At 51.2% G+C, this 25,706-nt stretch overlaps 1 protein-coding gene across 6 annotated transcripts; it reads right to left on the reverse strand.

The window, feature by feature from the left end:
• Positions 1 to 1,814: 1,814 nt before the first annotated feature.
• On the reverse strand, positions 1,815 to 24,779 carry L3MBTL2 (L3MBTL histone methyl-lysine binding protein 2). 6 transcript variants are annotated; one of them, XM_075050796.1, is made up of 20 exons: positions 23,895 to 24,779; positions 23,295 to 23,412; positions 22,605 to 22,779; positions 19,359 to 22,238; positions 17,414 to 17,681; positions 17,035 to 17,168; positions 16,563 to 16,686; positions 15,483 to 15,562; positions 14,443 to 14,560; positions 14,024 to 14,158; positions 13,225 to 13,313; positions 11,329 to 11,560; positions 10,529 to 10,608; positions 9,824 to 9,928; positions 8,477 to 8,624; positions 7,538 to 7,620; positions 5,454 to 5,688; positions 4,620 to 4,685; positions 3,556 to 3,678; positions 1,815 to 2,658 (listed from the first exon to the last, which is right to left on the reverse strand). In XM_075050796.1, the coding sequence occupies exons 4-20, from the start codon at positions 19,713 to 19,715 to the stop codon at positions 2,549 to 2,551; spliced, it is 2,487 nt and encodes an 828-aa protein (XP_074906897.1). In that variant the 5' UTR covers positions 19,716 to 22,238; positions 22,605 to 22,779; positions 23,295 to 23,412; positions 23,895 to 24,779; the 3' UTR covers positions 1,815 to 2,548. The 6 variants fall into 6 exon arrangements, with proteins under 6 accessions (XP_074906897.1, XP_074906900.1, XP_074906896.1 ...); XM_075050799.1 differs by having other exon boundaries at positions 19,448 to 21,063; positions 23,895 to 24,758; XM_075050795.1 differs by having other exon boundaries at positions 19,359 to 21,063; positions 23,895 to 24,758.
• Positions 24,780 to 25,706: the final 927 nt, after the last annotated feature.

The following is a 25,706-nucleotide window of genomic DNA, read 5'->3' on the forward strand; positions in this document are numbered from 1 at the left end:
GAAAGGCATGCAGGACACAACGGGGCTGTACGTACAGTCTGGCGAGAGCATTTTTTCTGGACTTGTCCCCACTGCGGTGACATGGATATTGCACAAGGTGCAAAGGAGAGAGCCTGGCGCCATCAGAGTGATGCCAGTTTGCCAAAGATGCAGGGTTTGTTTTTGCAGGACACAGAGGCACATTACCCTGAAAAGAACTGGTGCAAAAAGCTTCCGTAGTGTTTGCAGCATGCTTTGATGACTTGAACAACAAAGCCAAATACTTGCCTTTTCTTCCCAAGGCTCCCTCCAGCCATGTGGAAAAGTTGGAATCCACAAGTTTGTTTCTGGTTTTGAGAGTGCTGTGCTTTCACAGCTTCAGAAACAGTTAAAGAGCCCTGAGCGGGACTGCAAACAGCACCAATACAAGATCCTGCACTGGCTCAAATCTTAGGGCAGAAAACTTAAGTTATCATCAGTGAAAACATTGCCTGAATTCCCAGCAGCTCCTCAGAATTAAAACATAAGCAGATCGAAACCTTTCTATTTCCTGCAAAATTTGATCAGTGGTCCCATCGGTGGAATGAGATCACTGATCCCATAAGCGATCCCATCATAAGTGATGCACCCAACCTATTCCCCATGGCAGCCTGGGTTGGGGACCCCCCTGCTCAGCCCCATTTTAAAGTCAGAAGTTTGTTCAAATTGAGGCGGCTTTAAAAGATAAACACTTCTAGCCATTAAACAACCGTGTGGGGTATGGAACTGTTACAGTAAAAAACAGGAGGAAGAAAGCCAAAGGTGTTTGGAAATTACCATCCTATAAAGACAGGCAGCCCTACAAGCCCAGCTGTTTGACAAGGCTGGGGAAAGGTGGCAGCCCAGGAGGGAGGGGAAGAGAGAAACGCAATGGCTTTGCCATGAAATGAGATCCTCCCGCATTAAGACATCTATTGCAAGCAGCCCCAGGCAGGCGGGTAGAGAAGCCCCATTAGGTGCCTTCGATAAAAATCCCACCCCTGCCTCACACTCACCCCATCACGGTTTCCCCAGGGTCCTGCCGGGGGGTCAGTTAGGGGTGGGCTGAGATGGCACAGCTCTCCCGCCCCGTTTGACACAGAGACCCTCTGTGCTTTTTCCACTTATGTCTCCTTGCTCCCCCACGGCCCTTTCTTCCCTCTCCAGTTAAAGGCTCTGTTTGCCTCTTCAGACGGGAAAAGAGGAAGACTGCATTAATTACTCCCGGTCTCTACCCTGTGTTTTCTAGACAGTTAGCTTGCCAACATTATTTTTTTTTTCCATCATGAACCACTGTGCAAAGCGGGAGCTATTTTGGCATCACAAGTTCTCACCTGGAAGCTTGAGGGGAACGTGGCCAAGGCAGCCATTCCGTGGCCAGGGCAGCCACCATTTCCCTGTGGGGTTTGAGAAGGCACTTGCCCTACAGCCGGCCAGGCCCCGCAGCAGCACTGACAGGCCGAGCTCTTCCTCACCTGCAGAAAATTCACAGGAACCTGCTGCAGGAGATTTAAAACTGTTTTTCATCCTTGTTGCCATAATGACCTTTCTGATTTCTGCCCTGAACTTCGATGGTCAGTCTGGGGAAAGAGAGAAATGCTACAGCTTTGCTCTAAAATGCGAAACAGCATCCCCTGCCTGAAGTTATCTAATGTGCTCTTGCGATATTCAGCCCTTAAGCAGAACTGGCAAGTAGAGAGGAGTCAGTGGACATGAAAACCCTACTGCATGCCCCCAAAAGTCCCAAAACACTGTTTACTTATACCAACCCACCCGCAGCCCTCTTCTCCCCACTTTGGCTAACCCCGGTATTTTGGTGACCTGTAAAACAATACAAAGGCCTTTGGCCTCTTTCTCAAGTTTAATTTGCAGGGCTTTAGGGTACAGATCGTAGATCAAATTTACAGTAGGACTGCTAAAAAATTAAAAATTCAAACAGTCCACCATGTCCTCTGCAGTTCTGGGTTCAAAAAGCAAGAAATGATGACACTCAGAAAGGTTTCTTGCTCCCTCAAGAGGCATCACCATCCCTTTTTTTTTTTTTTCCCCCACTTCTTTCCACTCTTCCTGTTCTGACTTTCTCAAGGGTTGCAGGGCCTAGACTAGGGAGCACAGCACCAACGTCCTACGAGGGCAGCGGAATTCCTGATGCATGTGACCTGCACATATCATCTCAGACTGCAGCTCACCACTTCCAGCCACAGCCAAGAATCCAAACTGCCCCTTCGTGCTCTGGCAGCCTCTTTCCCCAGTGGAAGCTCCTGCTAGGAAAGGTGCCTTTAAAGCCAGGCACACACAACCCCAGCAGCCACCCTGGTCAGGCTCCTCAGCGTGCCTGCAGCCTTTCTGGAGTCTGTTTCCCAGGGCCTAAAATTACAAGTCTGGGGGAAACTTTCTTGCACACCAGGAAAGCAGAGTTATGATATTGCAGGGTGGTTTGCTTCAAACAGGGAAGGCCCTGTTAGTCTTCCGCTTCCCTTTGCCAGGACATTCCCCAAAGAGCCACAAGGTGAAGCGCAGTCTGCTGTGGGCAGCTGGGTATACTCCAGGATCAGTCTGTGACCTCCTGCTTTATACTGCTGATGGGAATGGGAAGCTCTGTGGCTCCAAACTCTGCTATCGAGGGGTCGATGGTTTCTTCTTTCACCTGCACAGCAATGACTGGCAAGAGACAGAAAAAGAGAGGGAAAAATAAGTAAGTAAAATCAACCCATGCTACCTTGCTCTACCTGCAGCACCCCAGAACCAGCTCTGTTCACGCAGATACTCAAAATGCCCCAGGTTTCCAGCCCACTCCTTGAGGGTCCCCTACCACAGGCAGCCCTGTCTTGCTAGCACAGATCTCTCCATGGTCACAGCAGCAATCAGGATGGGGCTAAACCCTGGCAGTGTTCAGCTGCCCGCTCCCAAGAACAACTTCTCCTAGGGCAGAGGGAGGAACAGCCAGTGTGGTCCATTCTCTACCTGCCTGGGTCTGCACAGGGGAAATTAAACCTCTGTGAGCAACGGGACCTTCATGAGGCTCCATCCCCATGTGCACAAAGCACCTCATCCACCCTCTTCCCCAGCACCCGTTAGGGTTGGCAGGTGACCCAGCTGCCAGATGCTCTTCTGGTCACCACATTTCTTGATGCTCAGCATGATGGGGTGCGTTCACATGCTGTGACAGCCCTTATGGGGACTGGGATGTGACAGCACACTTTTGACACGTCCACCTTGTCTCTCCTCCCTAACTGACCTCACACAACCAGGCTGCTCGGTAGGGCAGTCAGGCCCTCAGCAGGCATCAGCAGTATCATGGTATCTAGCTGTACTGGTGCCACCAAACCTTCTCAGGAGGCAAACCTTCCCAGGGAAAGCAGGCAAAGGCTTTCTTCCACTCTCTCTGTCTCTGGAGGAGTGGGGAAGGACATTTTCACGGTGCTGCCTTTCCCTGCCTGGGGGCACCCATGACTTAATGGCCAAGAGGCAGCACAGGCCTCGGGAGGGCTGGGGGCACGCAGGGTGTACGCGAGACAGTTGCATGTGGCTGCTGGGTAGTTTAACTCATTCCCTTACTCTCATCAGGTGCTGGCTCTGGCAAAGCCTTGCTGGCAGCTTTTGCTTCTCGTTTTATCTTCAGGGTGGAAGGCTTCTTGACAGTCTGCTTGATGTTGCGGCTTTTGGCAGGTAACTTTTTTCCTTAACAAAGAGATAACAGAGCATGGGGAAAAGTGTGTTTCTTCTCCCCTGGAAAATCAGCAACCCTGCTCCACTGAGAAACCACAGGCCAGGCACCAGCACCACTGACCAGCAAGCTACACGGTCATTAGCTGCCAACTGGTTACTCGACAGAAATGGCCTACTGGAGAAAAACTCTATAGTCAACACCTCAAAATATGCTCCTCCGTGTTCTCCTTCATTAAAGGCAAGGCACTTCAGCATGTGCTTAACTTCCAAGGAGCAGGTCCTGTTGGAATTGGTCTGGAGTCAGCTTTGCTTACCTGTCTGGGTCTAGTCCTAGGCAACAGGCATGTTGGCTGCAAGGCATGGACACTGTAGCATTAAATTTTTCATTTTTAGCTGACGTTTTTATTTAAGTTGAACGTCTTTATATTCTTTAGATGTCCTTTCCTCTCCACCCCCCAGGAAGGAATTTCTTGCCTGTCTACACATGATTTGCCACAGCTACTGCAACAATGACGACAACGACAAGATGAAACAATAACATGGTCCAGCCCCACTACTGGCCTCTTCAGCCACCTTAAGGCCTTCTTTCCCTCAGCACAAAGCAGGCAGGGTTGCTCTCCAGCTACCCTCCAGCTGCAGCAAACAGTCTCCCTCCGACCACGGACACAGTAGGGAAAGCAGCACAACCTCACGCCTGGAAGCAAGCGCCATCTATACCTCGGCCAACAGAAAACAGACTGCAGAACAGATCCTTCCCACACACACAGCTCTGCTCTTTTAGGTAATAGGGCAGTGACGGAGGATGAAGCTGTGTTGTCAGACCCACGGCTGACTGAGGGCATCCACAGCAACACAAGGCCTCTCTCTCCTGCTCTGACGGGACATGGACAGGGTTCCTCTAACTGGGCCCAGCCTGCGAGCGAGCGGGAGGGCACTAATCAAACATCACTCACTCTTCTTTCCATAGGGTTTCTTCTTCTTCTTGGGCACCTCCTTGGCCTTCACTGGAGTTGTGGGCTCTGTCATGGAGATGAGAGGGAAACGAAAGCCAAGTCCCATAACCAGTAGGTAACTGGGATGAAGTGACATAACCGAGAAACAAGATATACCCGTCCCCCCGAGCCAATGCCCTCTTCCCAAGACAACCAGCTGAGGGGAAAGCAAGGCTCTAGTGCAGTTGCTGTCTGTGCTTCCAGGCGAGGGCCCAGGGCGGCAGGCTGGGGCAGTGTAGGGGAGAGAGGCCCAGTAGAGATTTGGCAGGGGCAGTAAAGAAACAAGATTCGTAGCTTGGGACAAGAAGGAAGACATCTGCAAGGGTGAGGCAGTGGCCTCCCTGTGACAAGGGAAGGAATCAACACTTGAGAGGGATGCTCTTACCTTTTACAGACAGAGTCATAGAATTGATGAGAAAAGGGAGCAGGGGCCAAGCTCCCCCTGCTACCTGGCTCAGGTTGTAGGTACTCTTAGTAAAAGGGAGCTGTACAGGGACAGGACCACCTAGAACTCTACCCAGCTTCATTGGGAGCAATTCTCTGTTGGTATGCAGGTGGGGGTACAGAGGGAAAACAGAGCCAACCTCAAATCTCAGGCTGTTTTCTCCCCACCACAGACTCCTCCCGCTGCCAGCTGCTAGCATGTGTGGCAGCAGAGGAAGATTTATGGTAGCCAGCGCAAATCAAGGAGGCAATTTTCTCCTCCCTACAAGGCCCAGAAAAAGAAGGAGCCACTCACAGAGCAGGAGGAAATCTGCCTCTAGCTTTAGAAACCACAGTAAAATTTTCACTCACCTGGAACAACAGGTGGTTGAAGCTGGTAGCCTGTCAGCTCACACCACCCCACAGGATAAATGTCTGGAGACTCGCAGTCAACCCACTGGTCATACTCGTTGTCCCAGCCATCAAAATGGATGCTAAGGAGACGGTGGACTACACGCTTCACCGTGGCCACACAGATGAGCCGGGGCTCCATCAGGTCCACTGCTTCCACCTTCATGCCTGCCTTGAAGCCGTGGTTTGGGCAGTCCTGAGTGCAGAAAAAATGAAAAAAGGAAACCCAAGGCCATTGCACCCAGTCCAAACCCACCTCTGGCCGCCAGCACCCTAGAACAGGCTTGCCTCCAGCTTAAAGCCAGCAGAGAGAGAACAAGCCCACAGTCACGCAACAGAATGAACCAGTCGCGTAACAGAAGGGGGCACACATGGAAAGATCCAAGGCCAGCTGTGTCCTTAGTGAATCTCAGCCTAGCCTTTAGAAACAAGATCCTGACCTAGGGGGAGCAGCGGGCAGCAGTTAAGGGACACCCGATCAAACCATTAAGCTGAGATATCCCTGGGAAATCAGAAAGACCAGCACAGGCCCAGGTGCTGCAGCAGTTTTGCTGATGCAGACCCCCTCCACCCACATGCCAGCCACATGTCCACAGGCAATAAGCAGCGCAGAACCCACAAGGAGCCTACAGCTCCTGGAAACACTAGAGAATCGCAGGTCACACTCAGAGGGACCAAGATATTATTACATCCACAAAGGCATGACACTGCTTGTCCCGACCAGCCAAACAGGGCTTTTACTTGGAGAGTACATACTCCTGTGCCTTGGGCTCTCCTTAGAATTGCTGAGTGGCAGCACAGAGCAGCCCAGTAGAGACACTGGATATTGTCTATCCTGATTTCAGGAGGGCTTTTGACACTGTCTCCCATAAGATCCTCACAGAGAAGCCGATGAAAGTATAGGCTGGATGAGGAGACAGTGAGGTGGACTGAAAACTGGCTGAGTGGCTAGGCCCAGAGGATGGTAATTAGTGGCATGAAGCCTAGCTGGAGGCCAGTAATTAGCGGTGTACTCGAGGGGTCAAGACTGGATCCAATCCTGTTCAACATCTTCATTAATTATCTTGATGACATGACAGAGTGTCACATCAAACTCAGCAAGTTTGCTGGTGATACAAAACTGGGTGGAGAGACTGATACACTAGAGGGTTGTGCTGCCATCCAGAGGGACCTTGACAAGCTGGAGAAATGGTCTGACAGGAACCTCACGCAGTTCAACAAAAGGAAATGTAAAGTCCTGCACCTGGGGAGGAACAACCCCAGGCACTAGGACATGTTGGGGGCCGAGTGGCTGGAAAGCAGCTTGGCAGAAAAGGGCCTGGGGATCCTGGTGGACACCAAGTTGAACAGGAGCCAGCAACGTGCCCTTGGCACAAAGAAGGCTAATGGTAACCTGGGCTGCATTAGGAGGAGTGTTCCCAGCAGATCAAGAGATCCTTCCCCTCTACTCAGCACTGGTGAGGCCACACCTAGCATGCTGTGTCCAGTTCTGGGCTCCCCAGTACAGGAGAGACATGGACATACTGGAGAGAGTCCAGCAAAGGGCCATGAAGATGATGAAGGGACTGGAGCACCTCTCCTACGAAGAAAGGCTGAGAGAGCTGGGACTGTTCAGCCTGGAGAAGAGAAGGCTCAGGGGGATCTTATCAGTGTGTATAAATGCCTGAAGGGAGGGTACAAAGAAGATGGAGCCAGGCTCTTCTCAGTGGTGCCCATGGACAGGACCAGAGGCAACGGGCACAGGCTGAAACACAGGAGGTTGGTTCCCTCTGAACATCGGGAAACACTGTTTACTGTGAGGGAGACTGAGCACTGGCACAGGTTGCCCAGGGAGGTTGCGGAGCCTCCATCCTTGGAGATATTCAGAAGTTGCCTGGACATGGTCCTGGACAACCTGCTATAGGTGACCCTGACTGAGCAGGGGGTTGGAAATGACCTCCAGAGATCCCTTCCACCTCAACCATTCTGTGACAGCCAGAGCTCCTGCGCTCCTTCTTGCTGACTGCAAGCATCCCTACACATGTCCTCTTCCTGGCAGCACTCACTGTGTTGAAGAGCCGTGCTGGAACAGGTCTTGATTTAGTCTTTTCCAGGTAACTCTCCCAGTTGAAGGTCTTTGCGTCTTGCCCTGCAGCAGGAAGAAATGGTAAGAGGTAAAAAGGCAGTCACTGGGTAGACCAGCTGGGGGAAAAGGCAGAATAGGCAGGAAGGAGGCATAGCAACTGGTTGCAAAGCAGTTTCATGAACCAGCACGTACAGCCTGATCTTGGACATAAATCTAGTGCACAGATTCCATGGCATTCCAGCACCCCCCTCCAACAGGCAAATACAGAAAAGCGCAAGCTGCAACTCTGAATGTATCTAGACCACCGAGAAAGGTGAGGAGAAGCAGCAGGCAGGAAGAAGTATGTTCAGAACACACCACCAAGACCAATCTTTCTCCCACCAGCAGGAACATCAAAGGAAGATAGCATAGCACTGCACAAAAGTGTTGCAATACAGAAATTCAGAGCAGGCCTTTTTGGGGTATGGCCAGATGAGGTAGTAAAAACACTCCTAGGGACTCCGCTCAGGCCTGGTCTCGGATTTATTCATACAAGAGGAACAGAGGTGATTCCTGCCACTTTTAAGTACTGAGTCAAGCGGCAATGGCTTTACTTATCCCTTCCCACCCTCCTTGTCCTTTAAGCTTTTGATTCTGTTCAGTTTGGGGATCGTACACCTCTCCCACTGATCTGCCAGGAGCTAACCACCATGCCATTAATGCCCTTTGGAGATGTTACTTCCTTCCATAAAGTACCAAGACTTGGTATATGGGCAGAGCTCAGATGGACTGGCTCTCTGAACCAGCCCTATCTTCCCCAAAAGCAGGCAGACTGGGACCATGTGGTTTTGATTCATCTGAACCTGACACCTCTCAGAAAAGCACAGCCCAGCAGATTCTGCATGCAGGTTTGTACCACAGGGCAGAGTCCAAATCTCACCTTTTGGAGGGGTCAGTTCGATGCTGTTCTTCTGACAGAAGTTGACGGGGAAGATGGCATGCGAGGAGGCATGATAGCAGAACCAGTCAGAGCCATCAGCAGATGTGGCTCCATCAATGCTGATCATGAGATACCCATCCAAGAGGACCTGAGATGGGAGTGAAGGGCATGAGTGTAGAGCTTCACTTGCTCTAAAGCCTCTCCTCTCAAAGGACCCCCCCAGATGGATCACAATTGCCACTAGAGAGTAAAATGCAATGTTATATGCTCCAGGGCACGCAGTAGCTTCTCCTGATATGTTAGTCAACACAAGCTGATCCCCAAAGCAGCAATTTCTGCAGGATTGGGACCAACACTAATAACCTTGTGAAAAGGACTCAGCCATAAACAATCAGGAGCTCCATTCTCCCTCAGAAATGGACTTTATTGGCAGCCCAGAGACCTACACCAGCCAGGTCATGAATTTGTTACTGGGCAGAAGGGAAGAGCACCACCTTCAGACTTGCCACTTCCTACAGCAACAAGACTTGTCCCATCTTGTCACTCAATGGTAACTGGTGCCTACCAAATGTGATAGGCATGTCTGCCCCAACCTCTTCACATTTCCAAGCAATGGCTGAAGAAAATGTTTTACAGACACAAAGAGCTTTCCTAGCATCCCCCTGCCAAACCCCAAGTGTCAAAGTCCTCTGCTCAGGTTCTACAATGGCAAACTGCTTCTTGAGGGAGAAGGAAAAGCCCAAGTTGATGTTATACTTCAGGACATGCAACACACCTCACTGAGGAAACCTGGCCAAGCAATTTACTTCCCAACACTAGCACAGGAGTAGAGCTCATTACCACCTCATCAAGAGAGACTGCAGGAGACACATCCATCCTCAGCTTCCTGCACCAGTGAATGCTGCCCATACAGATACATCCCATTCCCTACACATAGGTCATCCCACAGCTCTTCCCCTCTCCTTTCTCTCCTCAAGGCAGCACTACAGAGGCCTCTCTTTATGCATGCCAAGAGCTGGAGAACAAATCTTCCCTACTGCATGCCCAAGGGTGAAGGAAGGGTGGCTGCCAGTCACACACACTGGACAGTTAGCTTGCAGACCAAGCATGCTCATCTTCATGCTATCCACTTAGGCACACATGGGCAACTGCTGGTCTCATCAGCCTCTCAGACCTCTGAGGTAATGCCCCAATTCCCTCCACACACCGCCTGCCTACCTTTCTTGACCGCCCTCTCTTCTCCCTCATGCAGAATCCTACCCGGTCTTACTCATTTGCAAAGACCTGAGGAGAGGCTGGGTTATCTCAGGTAAACACAGTAGACCCCCTTCCACCCACTGAGCTTACCTTGCAAACAGTGGCCACGCAAATGTTGCCCAGATTCAGGGGATCAATGGCCTCCAGTTTCATGCCTTCCTCAAACCATCCACCTTCAGCATAGACAGCCCGTACCTAAGGGAGACCATGCGCTGTCAGGGGTATGGGACAGTTCCATCCTGACACCAAGCGCGCCAAGTGCAAACAGGATTAGAGCTTCTTTACTTGGCTCAACCCAAGTTGGGAAGGGAAAGAAGAAGGATTACAAGAAATACAAAGAGGCAGCCGAACCAACGCTCTGTTTGTGTCAGCAACCTCCTGCAAGGCTCTGGTCAGTCAGAGAACTGGGCCCAGCACTCAGCTACTGCTCCACAGCAAAGCAAGCATCCTTTTCACCTCAGTCCTTATCAATATGATCCAGCTCCTTGTCAGAACTGGTCTCTCCCATGCAATCATCTTCCCTCTCCAACTCAAAGCTCCAAGCAACTGCTTGCCTTTCAATCAAGTCCCTCAATCTGTTGTTGTCTTTTAGTTCTTCCATCTTTCTATTTTAACCTGCCCCTGCCCAACCACAGCCTTGACGCCCCAAACACCTTACTGCCCTTTAGCTGTAAGAGAGACAAATGAGCCATCCTCAACAATCCACACAGCAATATATATATATAGACTCAAAGAAGGAAGTGGTATCATGGCCTCCTCTGCTGTGGCCAACACAGAAAGGCAAACTTGTCCTACCTTCTTAAACAGATAAGGGACAGCATCACAGTAAATCTTCCGGAAGGTGGGATGGTTTGCCATGTCACTGCGTTTTTCTTCTGTGAGGAATGGAAGAAACAAAGAGAGCTAAGAAACCTGCAGCAACTGCAGTAAGAAAACACACTGGTTATTAATTCTCTGGTGAGAGCTCAGCTGCTATAAAAGACCTAGATCAGAGACCATGAGAAGAGTAATAAAAAGAACAGGTCAGTCCCTCTACACCTTCTCATAACATAGGCTGTGATGCAGGGCTTTGTCAAAAGCAGATGGCTGAGCTTCCTGAGCACTAGTGATGACACCTATACATGCAGCTGTAATCACCAGAGAGAGGCAGCAAGGAAGGGAGACACAACCCAAAGGATCAGCAGGGCTTGAGTCTTGGTCTTTTCTACCAGTCTAAGCTTATCAACAATTCCTCTCTGTAAAGTCCAGAAAAACAACCAACCTGACGGCATCCAGTCTTACAGAAGCCAGCATGAATTTCCTCAAAAAGACTATAAACATCTGTGATGTTGCAAACTCTGCATTCTCACACTGTAGGCATAGACTATCTGCTTCAGGTAAGAAACCCTACAGTCCCCCTGTCCCGACCTATGGCAGCGGATCACTGGGCTTTTATCTATCCAGGGGGAAAAGCAGCAGACACATGACTACGTAGACTTTATCTGTCGGGTCCTGAGGCAACTGCCTGGCTGCCAGCGTGTCAAGACTGGTGTCAATGGCAGGGTCCAGGCAGTTCATAGCAAATCAGAAGATGCTTGTGGTGGCCTGATCCCTACCTGTCTTCTTCATGCTGTGGCCCACTCTCCGTGACCAGCCCACAGGATGGATGAGGGGACTCCACATGTGGCACCAGAAGTCATCATCGCTGTCGCCATCCTCATAGAGGAGTCTCAGTCTGCCCCCGATCACTGTGTCCACCACTGCCATGCGCGTCCGGGACACATGGCTTTTATCCACCACCTCCACCCGCATGCCCTGCCGGAACGGGTACTTCATGCTCTCCGCCATCTAGCAACAACCAACAGAGGAGGTATCAATTGCACTTGGTGTTTTCCTTCCCCAAACACTTCAGAGAACACCTTTCCCCACAGACATCTTAGCCAACCTCCTGTGCTGCCCAAAGCTGACTGGGAAACACCTCTGGGAAGGGATGCATGGGAGTGGGTTCATCAGGGGGATGGGGAGCTGCCAACCCCCCACACGACAGCACGGTTGGGCACATGCACCCTAAGTGCCCCCTGTGCTGTAGCCTTATAACAGCCACCCCCACAATGGCCCAGCAGCCGTGCTCAGCCAGTACCTTGTGTGAATGTTCTGAGCATGAGAAACAGATGTCCCTTCTGTTCAGCAGGAACCCAGTGAGGAATTGCGTGCCTTTTTCAGTCATGAGACCATAAGGTTTCAAGGCTGGAAGTTAGAGGCATAGCTACCCAAAGGGCAACAGGATTTTCAGTTGACTTTAAAGGAAGTCAGGCCCTTATTTTCACTTTTTTACTGTGATCAGAGGTAGAGCAACATGATGGTCTATCTGCCAATTCCACCTCCAATGCCAGTTACTCTGCAGACTGACTCAAAGGTGCAGGCACACGAAAAGAGTCACTGGCTGCCTTCTAACTAATTTTTTTTTTTTTGAGACCTTCAGTTTGCTGATACAGCCTAGCCCATCCACAAACACCCAAGGGTGTTTAAAGAACACCTGACATTTCGGCACTGAGGATCCCAGAATGCCGTGCAGCAACTACAAACAAGAGATCAAAATGGACTCGGACATCCAAACCAGCCTACACCTGATACCAGAAGAATTTTTAAGGGAAGGTCTCCCCCTTCCACCTCATGTTCATTAGGTGGGAGTGGGGATGCTGGGGGGAGAACGATATTGACAACATCTGTCTCCCTCTACAACTTCCCTTCCATGGCGTGAGCTTTGAGCTACAGGCTGCAGCCCAGGAACAAGCATTTACAAACATCCTCTCAACTTTCTGAGGAGCAACAAGGGAAACACCAAGTACATCAAGGTCTCCAGCTCAGTGTCACCAATTACCTTGCACACAGGAAAACCCATCACCTGCCTTCTTGCCTGCTGTCTCTGGGACCATCTTCCCTACCTGTGGTTTACAAAGTTGCCGGTGACAAAAGAGTCTCTTCTCTCCCACAAGACCTAACCTCAGCGCCGGCTACACAAAACAACCACAAGCGCCATAAAGCTGGCAAGGCCACGGCGCAGCTGCTTCCATGCACTTTGAGGAAGCCTGCACTCCTCTCACTCCCCACAAGCTGCTGTGCTACCAACATTGAAGGCAAAGGTTTTTGACTCAGAGCCATTCCCCAGCACTGAAACAGGACAGGGAAAGGCCAGGCTGGAGCTGCATTGGCCTCTCCCTTCAGCAAAAAAAGCAAACTCATCCCCAGTATTTTCCAGCACAAGTTGACATGACAACAGCTTTTAAAGCCCATCTGCGACCCAAAGGAGAAACAGTTGTGCTGACAGGGCATAGGGGCTGTGCCATTACCCACAGCATCATGACAGGTGTCTCACTGCCCCGTCCTGCCCAGGTTTCAAGGGGATGCATAGGAGTTGCACAGATCAGAACCAGAAGAGGCATGTTACACACACAACATCTCTTGGCTTCGGCTTCATTTCCATACATAAAATGACAGCCTCCCACATTTACCTTGATGTGGAAATCCACTGGGATGGTCCTGGCTCCCACCAGTTTTTTCATGAGGTAACTTCTCCAGTCAGTGTACTTAGCATGGATAGCTACATATGAACAGGGAAAAAGCACATCTTTATGACCAAAGGAATTAGAGCACCACATTACACCTTTCTTCCTCTCTGAGAGTCCGTTTGCATTAAAAGGCCTTCTTCACATTCAGATCCTGTACCTGCTCTCAGGCAGACCCTGTTCTGCAAGCTTGCCCTCACAACTGGCTGCAAGGGATCACCATTAACAGAACAGACTGGGCCAAGCAGACATCAAGCTCCACTGGTCTAGATGTGGAAGTGGTATTAGAGCAAAAACACATAAGTCACACCAAGCAAAGCTCAGCTTGCCAGAATTCTGCTAAACTGGCATCCTCCTAACTGCCAGCGGAGCAGGGAATCGATCCACTGCGCTCCCCAGAGACTGTCCAGGATGTAGGACCAAAAAGCTCCCCCAAAGGTTAAAGTCAGGAGGAACAGCCACCTGTTCAGAGGCATAAGCCTTTGTCCATAGGTCTGACACAAGCTTTGCATCCCACACCCCACCAGCTTTGCATACCACACCCCCAGGTCAACCACAGCGAGATGAGGAGGGAGCAATCCAAGCAGTCTCCAGCTTCCCAAAGAACTAACTGTTCCTTGTAACTCAGAGCACAAATGGAGCTGTGGTCCCACATACAGTGGGAGCACCTGGCTCACTGCACTAGGCATATACCAAGGCTCCTCCACACCCAGGCACGTGCTGACCCCTCTCGCCCCAAACTCACTTTGTGGTGGTACCAGGATTTTGCTGTTGATGGCACACCAGCCAATGGGGTGAATATCCACTGTGCCCAAATTGCACCAGAAGTCGTGGCTGGCATCATTCTCAAAGCCCTCATATCGCAGAAGGGCCCTGTACCCTGCCAGGACAGAGCAGACAACCAGAGAAAGGCTTTAGAGGTCAGGCATTTCTCCTCTCCCTGTTGGGCACCACAGGCTTAGTCCCTAAAGCACAGCCTGCAGAGCTCTGCATAGGTTATCAGAGCTTCTCCAGCCATTCTGGAGGCAGAACCATCCAAAATCTCTCAGCCGTTGCAGAGCTCCAAAGAGCTGATGTTTTGCTTGACCAGCTACACTTGGCTCTCTAAAGCTTCTCTCAGAGGTTAGCCATCCCCAGTTGTCAGAAATTACATTGGGCACATACCTACAGTCTGAATGACGGACGCAATCCAGTACACACGGCTGGGGAGCACGGCATCACTGTTCAGCACTTCCACTTTCATCCCTTTCACCACATCATCCCACTGATCGAAGAGCGGCACCTGAAGGATTGAGGCAGCCAAGTTGGGAGAAGGACATTGACAGTTAAGAGCAGGGCTCAGGCCCTCGTTCTAGCTTTCAGAGACATGTTTTAGGCAGCTACACTTTCACCTTAGGCACAGGCTTGCATGTGTTACCCTTTCTAAATCTGCCAACAGGCAGAAATGCAACCTAACTGTCCCAACACTGGGGTGTTCACTGAGGATCCCAAAAGGCAGAACATTGTATAGCAACACTTAACTACTGCCAGCTGTCCTAGTATCCCAAAGTAGCTGCTGCCATTCCTCTAGGGTATCAAAATCTCTAACCATCAATCGAACTGCCATGCCTTCCTGACCTATCCTCAAGAAGAAAGAAATTTTGTTAGTATTATCACAGATCACAATTCAAAAGGAACATAAGAAGTGAGTCTTAATACACAGAGAGGCTAGAGCTGCTATAATACCCAAGAACTGCCATTCTTCCACATATCTGTCTCAGCTACTTGGCCCATAAGGACTGCAAATCAGTATGATAGGAACCAGACATGCTGGAGGCGCAGCTACTGCCAGGCCCACATAAACAGAGTTCTGCCCAGCACATCACCCTGTGCTGTGCTCACCCACGCAAACTGCAAAGGCAACTAGGAGCTTTCTGCTGTGCCCCCGAGTCAGAACTAATTCTGTCCCCAGCCAGCACTGGGCCATCACCACCAGCAGTGCTTCTATCAAGTCCCCCTCTGCTTCCTCCCCCCGAAAGTCCAGGTCCCCCTGTGGGACTCCCATTCTTAGCTGTGAGAAATCCCAACTTCTTTCCTGGCATCAGCTGAGGCTCAATAACCAGTTCCTCAGGCCTCTCCCCACCACTTGTCACAGGAGTACAGGGGAGCCCCATGCATATGACAGGCCCCATGCATACTGTGAGGCACAGTGAAGAACAACTCACGTGTTTGAAGCAGCTGACAGGAGCTGCCTTGAAGCCGTGCTCCTGCAGGTACTTTCCCCAGTCAAAGCCCAGGACGAGTGCTATAAGCAGACATGAGAGCAGAAAATCAGGTGAGATTACAGAAGAGGCACAGAGCGCTCAGTTACCTGTAGACTACAGTTTGCAGCCACGTTGCAGCCTGGCCTGGGACAAAGCCCTCTGCCCCAGCACACAGGGACTCTCCATTCCAGTGCATCTTCCCTGGTGGAGAACTAGATCCTACAAGCACACAGGGACCAGCCCCCGCAAAAGGCACAATATATTTTTAATCAATCCTTGCTGTCACTTGCTTTTGGGAAAGGGGGGACAGGAGGAGCAAGAAAAGGGGTCAAATCCAGCCCAGGGCTCAAGCACTCAGGGAAGAGCAGAGACTGCATCCTTTCAGCGCGAAACCACTTAGCAGCTTTGCCTCTCAGCAACAACACTGCAGGGTCATAGCAGCAGTGCTTGCTTCCCCAGAGGATGCTGGGAAAATCAGAGTGAAGCACTGGGATATTCAACCCAGTCACTTCTGATCCAAGGCTACAGCTCTGCTCCAGCAGCAGCATGCTCAGGGATCAATCCCTACTGCCACCCCCTGGGGCTCAGTTTTACCCCAACAGAGCAGCTTGCTACTCCTTCAGCTGCAGTGACTGGCTGCTCAAGTTGATCAGTGAATAGCTCTGCTTAAATATAACTCCCCACAGGCAGTGGGGCAGCAAATGGCTGGGAGCAGCAGGGCACCTTTAAGTCAGCTTTGCCCGTAGCTCTCAAGACTGGGACTAGAGAGCTTATGCTTCAGCCCAAGTTGCACCAGGAGCAAGGATGAGGCTGCAATAGTGGATGGACAGGAACCCACCAGGGCTCTGTTAGCACCGGCAGGGAGAGGGAGATAGAAGTGCCCTGTGTCCTGCCAGCTTGTGTTGGAGCGATCCACGCACATTGTTTCAGTACAGGGCAGTGTACCAGAGATGAGGAAGTGGACTGCAGAGCTTATAGCCCTCCAGATGTCCCCATTTCTGTGGCTCCAGCAGCTGTACCTCACACCTCAACTACACTCACCGTCCTGGCCTGTCAGTGTCCCATCTGCCAGCTGCCCTGTGCCCTGTGAATGGAGGAAGGCCCCAATCTTGGCCGACCAGGCTGCCTTGTGCAGAACTTTAGCTTTCTTCGTTGGTGGCTTCCCCTACAAAAGAAGCAACATTAGGAACATCAATAACACAGGAGAGGAGAGGAAGCCAGGCCCTGCAACTGGCCAGCAGGACATGCATCTCTTCTTTGGGGTGATTTTCAGGTTTCAGCATTTTCACTAACGCTCACAGGAATAAGAAGAAACAGCAGGTAAAATATAACTGTGTCCTTCCCCAGCTTCTAGGAAGCATCACTGTTCATCTGGCATGTACTCTGTGGGGACTTCAGGCAGAAAGAACAAGCCATGGTAATGGCAGTCTGATCTTTAGAGAGAAACCACCCACCCCTGTGTACAGGCATGTCCTGCTCCATCCCCAGGGAAGAAGGCAGGGGTTTGACTCACCTGCAGTCTGGCCAGGATGCTGGCCTTCTTGGAGTTTGAGGAGTAGCTTCTAGAGCAGGAGACGCTGCAGAAACGTTTGGTTTTGGAGAAGAAAGCTTCCCTGGTGCCCACAATCCCACACATCTCGCACACAGCTGAGAGAAGGAAGGCACAAAAACGTGAGCAGTTAGCAGGGTCGAGGCACTACAAGGACAGAGCTGAGTCCAGCTAACCCTCATGGCACATAGCAGCTCCCCCACATAGCCCAGAAAATGCAGTCTCAATCCAGTGCTGCTCCCAAAGCATATTCAAGGTGCAGTCATACACCCTTCCGCTCCTCCAGCCCTTGTTCATTCCATCACGCACGTCCCTTAGGTAGAACAGGCAGGCAGTGCCGTACCTGGCTCGGAGCCGCTGTCCTCTGTGAGCCGGCCTACGGACGGCTGGTGCACAGGAGAGGTTGGAAGCTCTCCAGCTTCCCAGTCTGCCACCTCATCGTCACTAGACTCATCCAGACAGGAGCTGCTGTCACTGCCCATGCTGCTGTTGTAGCCCCGGAAGCTGTCATAACCCCCAAAGATGTCCAATTCATCATCCTCCTCGTCATCATTGCCTTCCTCCTCCATCCGCTCCAAAGATGAAGTTTTGTGGCAGAAGGTAGACACCAACTGAAAAAAGAGCCAGTCTGCTTTAAAATAGAGGTTTTACACCACACCCCACAATAAATCTGCCTTCATTGCCGGAGGGGGCCCTCTTAGACTGGGGAGAGGCCTCGGGGTGAGCAATGAGTCCATGTAACAACCCCAAGGCAGGATTCTGAATCCCTAGCAGGGAAGCTACTACCCCCGCAACAGGTCCCTTTACAGCTATTTCACAGGCTGCATTCTGCTTCCCAAAAGGAAACAAACAGCCACAGAGCTGCAGCTACATAGAAAAAAGTTAGAAGAACATGGAAAGAATACAGGGAACTACACTGCTATGCTGACAAAGACAGGAGACTGCATCCTTCCAGGCACTGTCTCTCCCAACACAGTTGCACAGCACAGCAGCACAGACACCATCAACATTAAAGTCACTGCAAACTTCCAGCGCAGAGCACAAAGCTGAACACTCTGGCCACCATAGCTCACAAGACCAGTACAGCCTAGATGTCAGCAGGACAAACTTGACTCTGGAAAAAGCTCATGTTCTTTGGAAACTGCATAGTCCATAGCTGACCTCAGTTCAGAAGCTGCATCAGCAGGACGACAGAACGTTCGTTAAATGTTTTTGCCTACAGCCAGATGTCTCCACAACTAAACGTCTTCACTAGCTCTTTGTACTTGCTGTAATGTAACAGCGAGAGAGCAGAGAGGCAGCGACTGAAGAAAGAGCACAGAAATCCAGTGACTGTTTCTCAGACCAGAAGAATCTTGAACTGGGCTCCAAATAAGCACAAAAGAAGCTGGGAGAAGGTGTTAGCAACTCGTGAAAAAGCAGCAAGAAGGCAGCATCAGCACAGGGAGTGATGGAACAGAAAGGTAGATTGGAACAGCCACACGAGGCATAAGGATACAGTTGTTCATCCAAGCGGGCAACAACAAAAGATCAGTGGCAAGTCCATCACCTTCCAGTGCTAAACTCCCTCCGATCCCTGGCTCCTGGGTATTACTATATACACACGAACGGAAGATGAGACTTTGCTCAGTGCCGCCTCCCCACATCCTCCCTGACTTTCACACAAAACAGACGCAAGGTACCCAAGTGGTTCCCTGAGGACGGAGTTGCTCTCCTGCAGATCCACATCCTCAGACAGCATTCCTGGCGTCTGAAAGGCCTGAACTCCTCCGAAAAAAGCACATTCATCTCTCTCTCGCCCCTGTCTGTGGGTGCACCTTCCTTCAGCTCGTAGGAAGGGAGGATCTTTGGATCGCTCCTTTTCCACCAAACGCGAATGAAACTCGCGGGCACGTTACAAGTTCCCAGGGCTGACAAGCAAGGACAGCAACGCCCGCAACCCCCTCAGGGGGGCGAGGGGGACGCAGAGGCCCGTCCCGCCCGGGTCTGACCCATCATCCCCTCCGGCACCAGCCCGGCCCCCGGCGGCGCGAACGGCCGCGGCGGACAGAACACCACGACGGCCAGGAGGAGGCGACCCGGCGCTCCCCGTCCCCTCCCGGCCGCCGGCAGCCGCTACCCCGCTAACCCAGCCGGGGCCTCGCGTCCTCCCTCAGGGCACCGGGCGGCCCAGCCCGCTACCCCAAAGCTTTCCCCAGCACCCTGCGGGCAGCTCCGCGGCTGTAGGAGCGGACGGCTCCGCACCCCCGGCCCCGGAGGAGCCCCCGGCCCGGCCCGTCGCCGCTTACCTCGCCCCCGTCCTGCTCCATGGCTCCCAGGACGCCGCTAGCCCGCCTCACCCGCGTGGAGCACGTCCCCTGTCCCCCCAGCGGCGTACCTGATTGGCGGGAGGCGGGCAGAGAAAACCAATCAGCGAAGAGTTTGTTCTCGCCTCTGTCTCTCTCCCCGCGGGGCACGACGGGAGCCGTAGTTCTCTTCCCGCCACGGCGGCGGCGAGGAGGGGCGATGGCGGCGAGGAGGGGCCATGGCGGCGAGGAGGGGCCATGGCGCCTCACGGCGGTCCCGGCCCGTGGCGGAGGAGAGCTCGGGCCCTGCTGGCGGCTCCCCGGGCACGGCGCCGGGGGGTGCCAGAGGGCGCAGCCCATCCGTTCTCATAGTTCTGGATTAGCACTCTCACTTCCAGAAGTTTCTGTAAACAAGAAAACAAACAAACAAAAACCCCAAACCCAAGAAACCCCCAAACTTCGGCCCCACGGACAGCTTTGGCGCCCAGTAACCATCAGCGTGCGGGTGCAAACGTAGCATCCCTGAAACAACGTGAGCCCCACGGAGATGCACAGCTGGGGTTGTGCGTCCTAAACGTTAACAGAGGATGCCTCGAAGCCCTGGTAAGGATGTGGTTTCAGATGGGAGGAATGCCTTCAGCATGGCAGCGCCTAATGTCACACTAGTAACGCCTTTGTCCCTGTCCCGCGCCGCTGACGTAACCAGTGTGTCACCCAGGCCGGGCGACCCTCAGCGGGTGCTGGTAAAGGCTGCCAGGCAAGCAGGGTGCAGAGGACAGAGAACTCACTCCTTCACGCCCACCCTGCCCCGCCGAGTCCGAGAATCATCCAGGGAATAACCCACACAAGTTAATGGTGCTGCTCCCTACCTCCTCAAATCATCAGTCTCAGAGATCTCAGGCAAAAATAGATGTTTTATTTGGCAAAGAAAGTATTACCTATACAAAAGAGGCCTTAAAGTGCTTACTGTGCTATGCAATTGGTTTTAAAATTTTTATGCATTTATAGCATAGCTTTGTCGTAGTACGACTGTTCCTCTCCCTTTTGGCTTTTTTTTCTCCATGGAAAAGTAGTGTGGTCTTAGTGGTACTGGTAGCAACATTCCTCACCCCAGCTCGCTGTCAAGAACAGCCAAGAAGCAAGTGTTTCACTGTATGTCTCTGGCATTGATTCTCTCTTACTCAAAAGGTACATCGCCTGCAGTTAGTTCTATTTCCCATTCTACCGCTTTTATTTTGTTATCACCTTCATTGTGTTGACAAAGAAAAAAGAAAAAAAAAACCCTACCTGTATTGAATGTTCCTACTCTGTACAGACCTTGTAGCGAGGAGCTAAACAAGTAATGCATGAGGCACACGCACAGTTCCTCTCATGTGCGGACAGTACGGCCTTAGTTGCAGGCGAAAGTAAGGCAGCATGGAGAAGGTTCACTTCAGAGGCTTACCTGTGTTACAGATATGCATGGATTGCTCTTCCAGACAATCCAAAGGCACTAACACGAGGCTACAGCCTGTCGATCTAAACGCAAAGGAGCGTCACTATCTGTGTGAACCATGCTTAGAACCCTGGGCAGCGACTGGGGTCACAGCCTAATTATAGAGGGACAGTGGCTGCGAGCTTGCAAAGCCTGCTGCGTGCAACTCCATCAGCAAATTTCTGTAGCGTCAGGGGTCCTCCAGGTTAAGGTTCTGAAAACAATCCCACAGTGCTGTTAAGAAACAGAAAATTGCTTTTAAAGTATTTAAATAATGTAGTTGATAATAAATTATAAAGGCTGTTACTCCCTTGTGTAAATACTGCCAGACAGTGCATTGCATGACAGACAACAAAGCTGTTTCCAGAAAAGACACAGATACAAAATTAAAGGTTCATTAAATCTTTCTGCTGCAGTAATCATTCATGTAACGCATTATAAGCTATTGCTGGTGCACATCCCCCACTTCCTTCCCAGAGCGCAACAAGCAGCACTGCTTCCTTACGTCACGGACTGGCTGGCTCAAGGCTTCGTGAAAGCTTAAGCAAAAATGAGTTCTGCCTTGACACAGAACAGGTTTAAAGGCAGTCCCCATCCTGTGGCTGTTCATTTGTCATTGCAGTTCTAAATAAACCTTTTCAATAAATAACAGTATTTAAATAATTTCATTTTAATTTGAATCAAATTCAAATTGGTTAAGGAATACTTATATTCTCTTTAATAATAAAAAGTTCACTATGTAACATTAATCGTAATGTCTTTGTAAAGCCAGCTCCTTTCTTCAGGGATATAACAGCACTGACAATCTCAAGAAACCAAAACCCCAAACCTAAGATTAGATTTCACTTTTCCTATCTCCTTCCCTGCTGGTCTCTGTTTTTGATTGCCATCTGAAGTAAAAATTTTAGAAAGATCATTATAAAAAGGCTGCTGTCAGGTGAAAGCACCAGAGTCCATGATGCAATGGGGGGATTATTCCTGCAGGACAGAGGCCAGGCTGCTTTCTCAGAGCTGGACACAGGTGCTCAGCTCCAAGCTGTGCAGCTGGAGAAGCTTTTTGTACTTCAGCAGCAGCTCTATCCCTTATCACCACAATTTCCTTTAGGAATCTTGGCACACTGGCTCTTTGTGCTCATCTACTGGGACTGTCCCCTCACCCATGCTCTGGGGTGGGGAGCTCATGCTCCAGGTCCCCAGGCTTCATAAATTCATCCGCTGCTCCTCCAGAGCCTCCTTTTTTAGTCTTCTACTCTGTCACTTCAAAGAGCTCATGAGAATCCTGGCAGTCCGTGGGCTTAGTTTCACTTCAGCACCAAGTGGCAGCCATTCTCCTTACAGGGCCAGCTTCCAAATTCTTCAGCAGGGTGGGAAGTCACACAGAGCTTTAGTAATGCTTTTGCTCTCACTTCCTATGCCGACACCGTAAGAAAACAAAAAACATTGCAAGGGTTTCATTTTTGTCATCAGCACTGGCAGCCATTTTGAAGAAAAAATGCTTATGACTTGTAGCCCTTGGTCATACGTTCACAATACTGTCTTTGAAAATGGAAAGTAAGGTAGAAAAGCTCGGAAAACCAACAAGCAAACAGAAGAAATAAATAAAAAAAGAGAAGTATTCTGCTTAACTTATAGCAGACTAATTTTACAAATTAGTAAACACTTTACAAAGGTAATTGTGAAATGAAAAGAGGGAAATGGTGACCAGCCTGACCATGGTGACCACGACAGTAGAGGATTCCCCTGCACCAGGTATTCAGTAACCCAATCGTTCTTACTTGCAGACATCCCTGGCTGGGGCTGTCCCATATTGGGCCCTTGATTCATGGGAGCCTGTGGCATGCCTGGAGCATTTGGGATCATGTTTTGCTTCTGCAGCCTGGTTCTTCATTTCTCTTCCAGCTCCTTCTGAATCTTATAGATCTTCTCCGCCAGCAAGTGATAGTACTCTGCCTGTTGGGGAGCAATACAAGTCAGGAAAGGAGGGGGGACACACATTAAGCAAAGGCAACAGGTCACGGTGAGCCAAGCTCAGAAAACAGCCTTCCACACACGCGTTTCAGCTTGGGTGGGGGTGGCTCTCCCTTTACAGGGGGTCCCGGACAGACAGGAGGGCAAAACCAGAGCACTGCTCAGGGCATTGCTGGCAACCATTAGACCAACACCAGACGTTTCTCTTCTTGTGTCCAATGCTTCTTTGGGAGAATCACAGTGAAGAGCTTCATGCTGCCTTCAGAGAACCCCAAGAAGTCTCAGGCACAGCACAGACCAGCGGGCACCCCCCCTGACTCCCAGCACACCCAGGCAGAAGCCTGCAGCTGGCTGGTTCCTAGACCCCATCCAGCAGCCCCTGAACACACGCTTCCTCAGCCTGGGACTCTCATCTGTGCTTTCACTCCTCTTCCTCCCCAGTCACTACGTGGTTGGGGGAGAGACACACAATTAGATGACCGAGGATGACATCTCACCCTGCTGTTTGCCGATTCATACATATCCCCTTCCACTTTCCAAGCATATGCCACCAGATTCTCCATACGCCGATCCTTCAGTGCTGCAGGGTCAGGAGTAGGAAATATGGCTTGGACTCTGGGGGAGGGAAAACAAAAAAAAAAAAAGCACGCAAGTGATTAGGATGTCCCCAGGCAGGGACATCAGCACTAACCCCAGTGATCCGATCCAAACACAAAGCAGCAAGCAAGTCTTCTGACAGACTGGGGCACAGCTACTGTTCCTGGGGGACGCTGCCCCCATGTCCACGGCTCGAGTACAGAGCGGGACACTTCCACTACAACAGCCCCAAAACAGCAGATGCAGCTCCATCCATCTTTCAGGCTTCTGCTTTCCCTTCTCACGGGCCCTGACAAAACTCACTCCCTGGCCCTCTGGTTTTGGAAGCCAGGCTTCCTCCTGCTCCCCCCACCTCAGAGGCAGCAGCTCACCCAACAGCAGATTGTTTTGTTACTAGCTACTCACAATTTATGAACAAGGCGGTTTCGGATTGTTTTGTTACTAGCTACTCCAATTGATGAACAAGACGGTTTCGGATTGTTTTGATACTAGCTACTCACAATTTCTGAACAAGGTGGTTTCGGAGATCCTGAGTGACTTCTCCACGCCATTGCTTCTGCCTGCCCCCTGACAGGACGGAGCCTCCTGACCCCAGCCCGAGTACCTCGGGGCTCAGGCCGACCTTACGCTGCTGCATCTCCCCGGGAAGCACCGGCCCCACAGCCCTCACCCACAAAACCGAGAAAAATCCTTCGGGGGGGCGCGGGCGGGAAGAGCGGGGGCGCGAGCGGAAGAGGCGCCGCCCTCAGGCGCCAACGGCCAAGGCGCGTGCGCGGGGCCGCCCAACGGCCGGCACCGCCTCAGGCGGGAGCGTCCTGACGGTGTGCCAGCCTTCTCTTTTTGGGGTTGTTTTTTTTTTTTTTGTGTGTGTGTGTTTTTTTTTTTTTTCTCCTTTTAAAAATATCCCCCTCGGGATCCTCGGGCAGCATCTTACCTCGCAAGTGCAAGGCAGCCAGCGTGCGGGTCGTGTTTCCTCAGGCAAGGGCAGGTCCTGGGCTGTGTGAGGACGGTAACAGCGTGCTGGGAGGTGGGAGTGCAGGCCGTTGGTGCTTTCCAGTTGTCTGTCGTGGAGCTTCCAGAAAACCCTTGTCAGACCATCCTTAGTGTTACACTGATGTTCTCAGGTATTTACAGCACCTTGTCATTAAATCACACTGTGCAGTAGACGTAGCCACTAAACAGTTCATGTGGTGAACAAATTGCCCAACCCCGGACCCAACCAGCATCCCAGTTAAGGGCACAGACGCTAAGTTAGCCTGTCCTTCCTTGCTATTTTACTACCACGCTAGGTCTGCCAGTACATGTCAACGCAGCTCTACGTACAAATACTATAAAAAAATAAAACAAAAATTGTGTCCAGATTTCACACTATGCCCAGTTCCAAGGCTGTCCTGAAAAGGGGAGAGAAGAGTTAACCGTCTGGGAGATAAAACTCAGTTTTGAGTACTTACCCCATCCCAGTCCCCCAGGAAATCTGCCTTTTGAGTGCTGAGCTGTGCTGCCTGTTTGATTCCTCCACCAGCCTGGGAAGAAGCAGGGTACCACCATGTCCTGCCAGGTCACCTTCCCCAGCAGAAGGGGCAGCCTGGAGGACCAGTAAGCCCAGCTAATAGCCGAAGAGGAGACATTACAACATCCACACGGCCTGGCACATAATATGCAGTTCACCAAGGTGGAAACCCCTTCACATACGCTTTCCCAAGCCACTGTTAAGGGCCCTCTCTCACCGTTTGTGGTGACACTAGGGAACTGGGTCCAGGTGGCAGAAAAAAGACCTGAAATCCTTCAGTACAAGCTCAGACTGAGAAAATGGCAAGCAAACAGAAGAGCACCTGAGGTCTTTATTTTCAAACTCATGATTTTGGGGTTCTAACTTCTGGCAGCTCTAACCCAGCCAGTGAATGTGGTTACAAGCCCTGGCAGCACGGGTGCTGTTGGACCCAGGTCACACCTCAAGCCTTGGTCTGCCCCGGCTGTCAGTCGACAGGCCTGGTAAGATATCTGCTGTCTGGCTCTGTCCTGGTTTCAGCTGGGATAGAGTTAGTTTTCTTCTTAGTAGCTGGTACGGTGTGTTTTGGATTTAGCGTGAGAATAATGTTGATAGCACGCTGATGTTTTAGTTGTTGCTCAGTTGTGCTTACCCCAAGTTAAGGACTTTTCAGTTTCCCGTGCTCTGCCAGCAGGCAGGTGCTCAAGAAGCTGCGAGGGAGTGTGGCCAGGACAGCTGACCCAAACTAGCCAAAGGGATATTCCATACCATAGAACGTCATGCTCAGTATATAAACTGGGGGGAGTTGGCTGCGAGGGGCGAA

Source organism: Buteo buteo, chromosome 19 (genome assembly GCF_964188355.1).
Source record: "Buteo buteo chromosome 19, bButBut1.hap1.1, whole genome shotgun sequence".
Taxonomy (NCBI): Eukaryota; Metazoa; Chordata; class Aves; order Accipitriformes; family Accipitridae; genus Buteo; species Buteo buteo.

Bases quoted from the DNA above. Each gene is read 5' to 3' on its own strand.
- L3MBTL2 (XM_075050796.1), bottom strand. From the start codon at position 19,715: ATGGGCTGCGCCCTCTGGCACCCCCCGGCGCCGTGCCCGGGGAGCCGC. The intron at 17,682-19,358 runs GTAAGCGGCGAC...CTCTTTTTTCAG, and splicing joins TGGAGCAGGACGGGGGCGAG to TTGGTGTCTACCTTCTGCCA. The intron at 7,621-8,476 runs GTGAGATTTGGA...TTCCTGCTGCAG, and splicing joins CGAACTGACCCCTCCAAAAG to GGCAAGACGCAAAGACCTTC.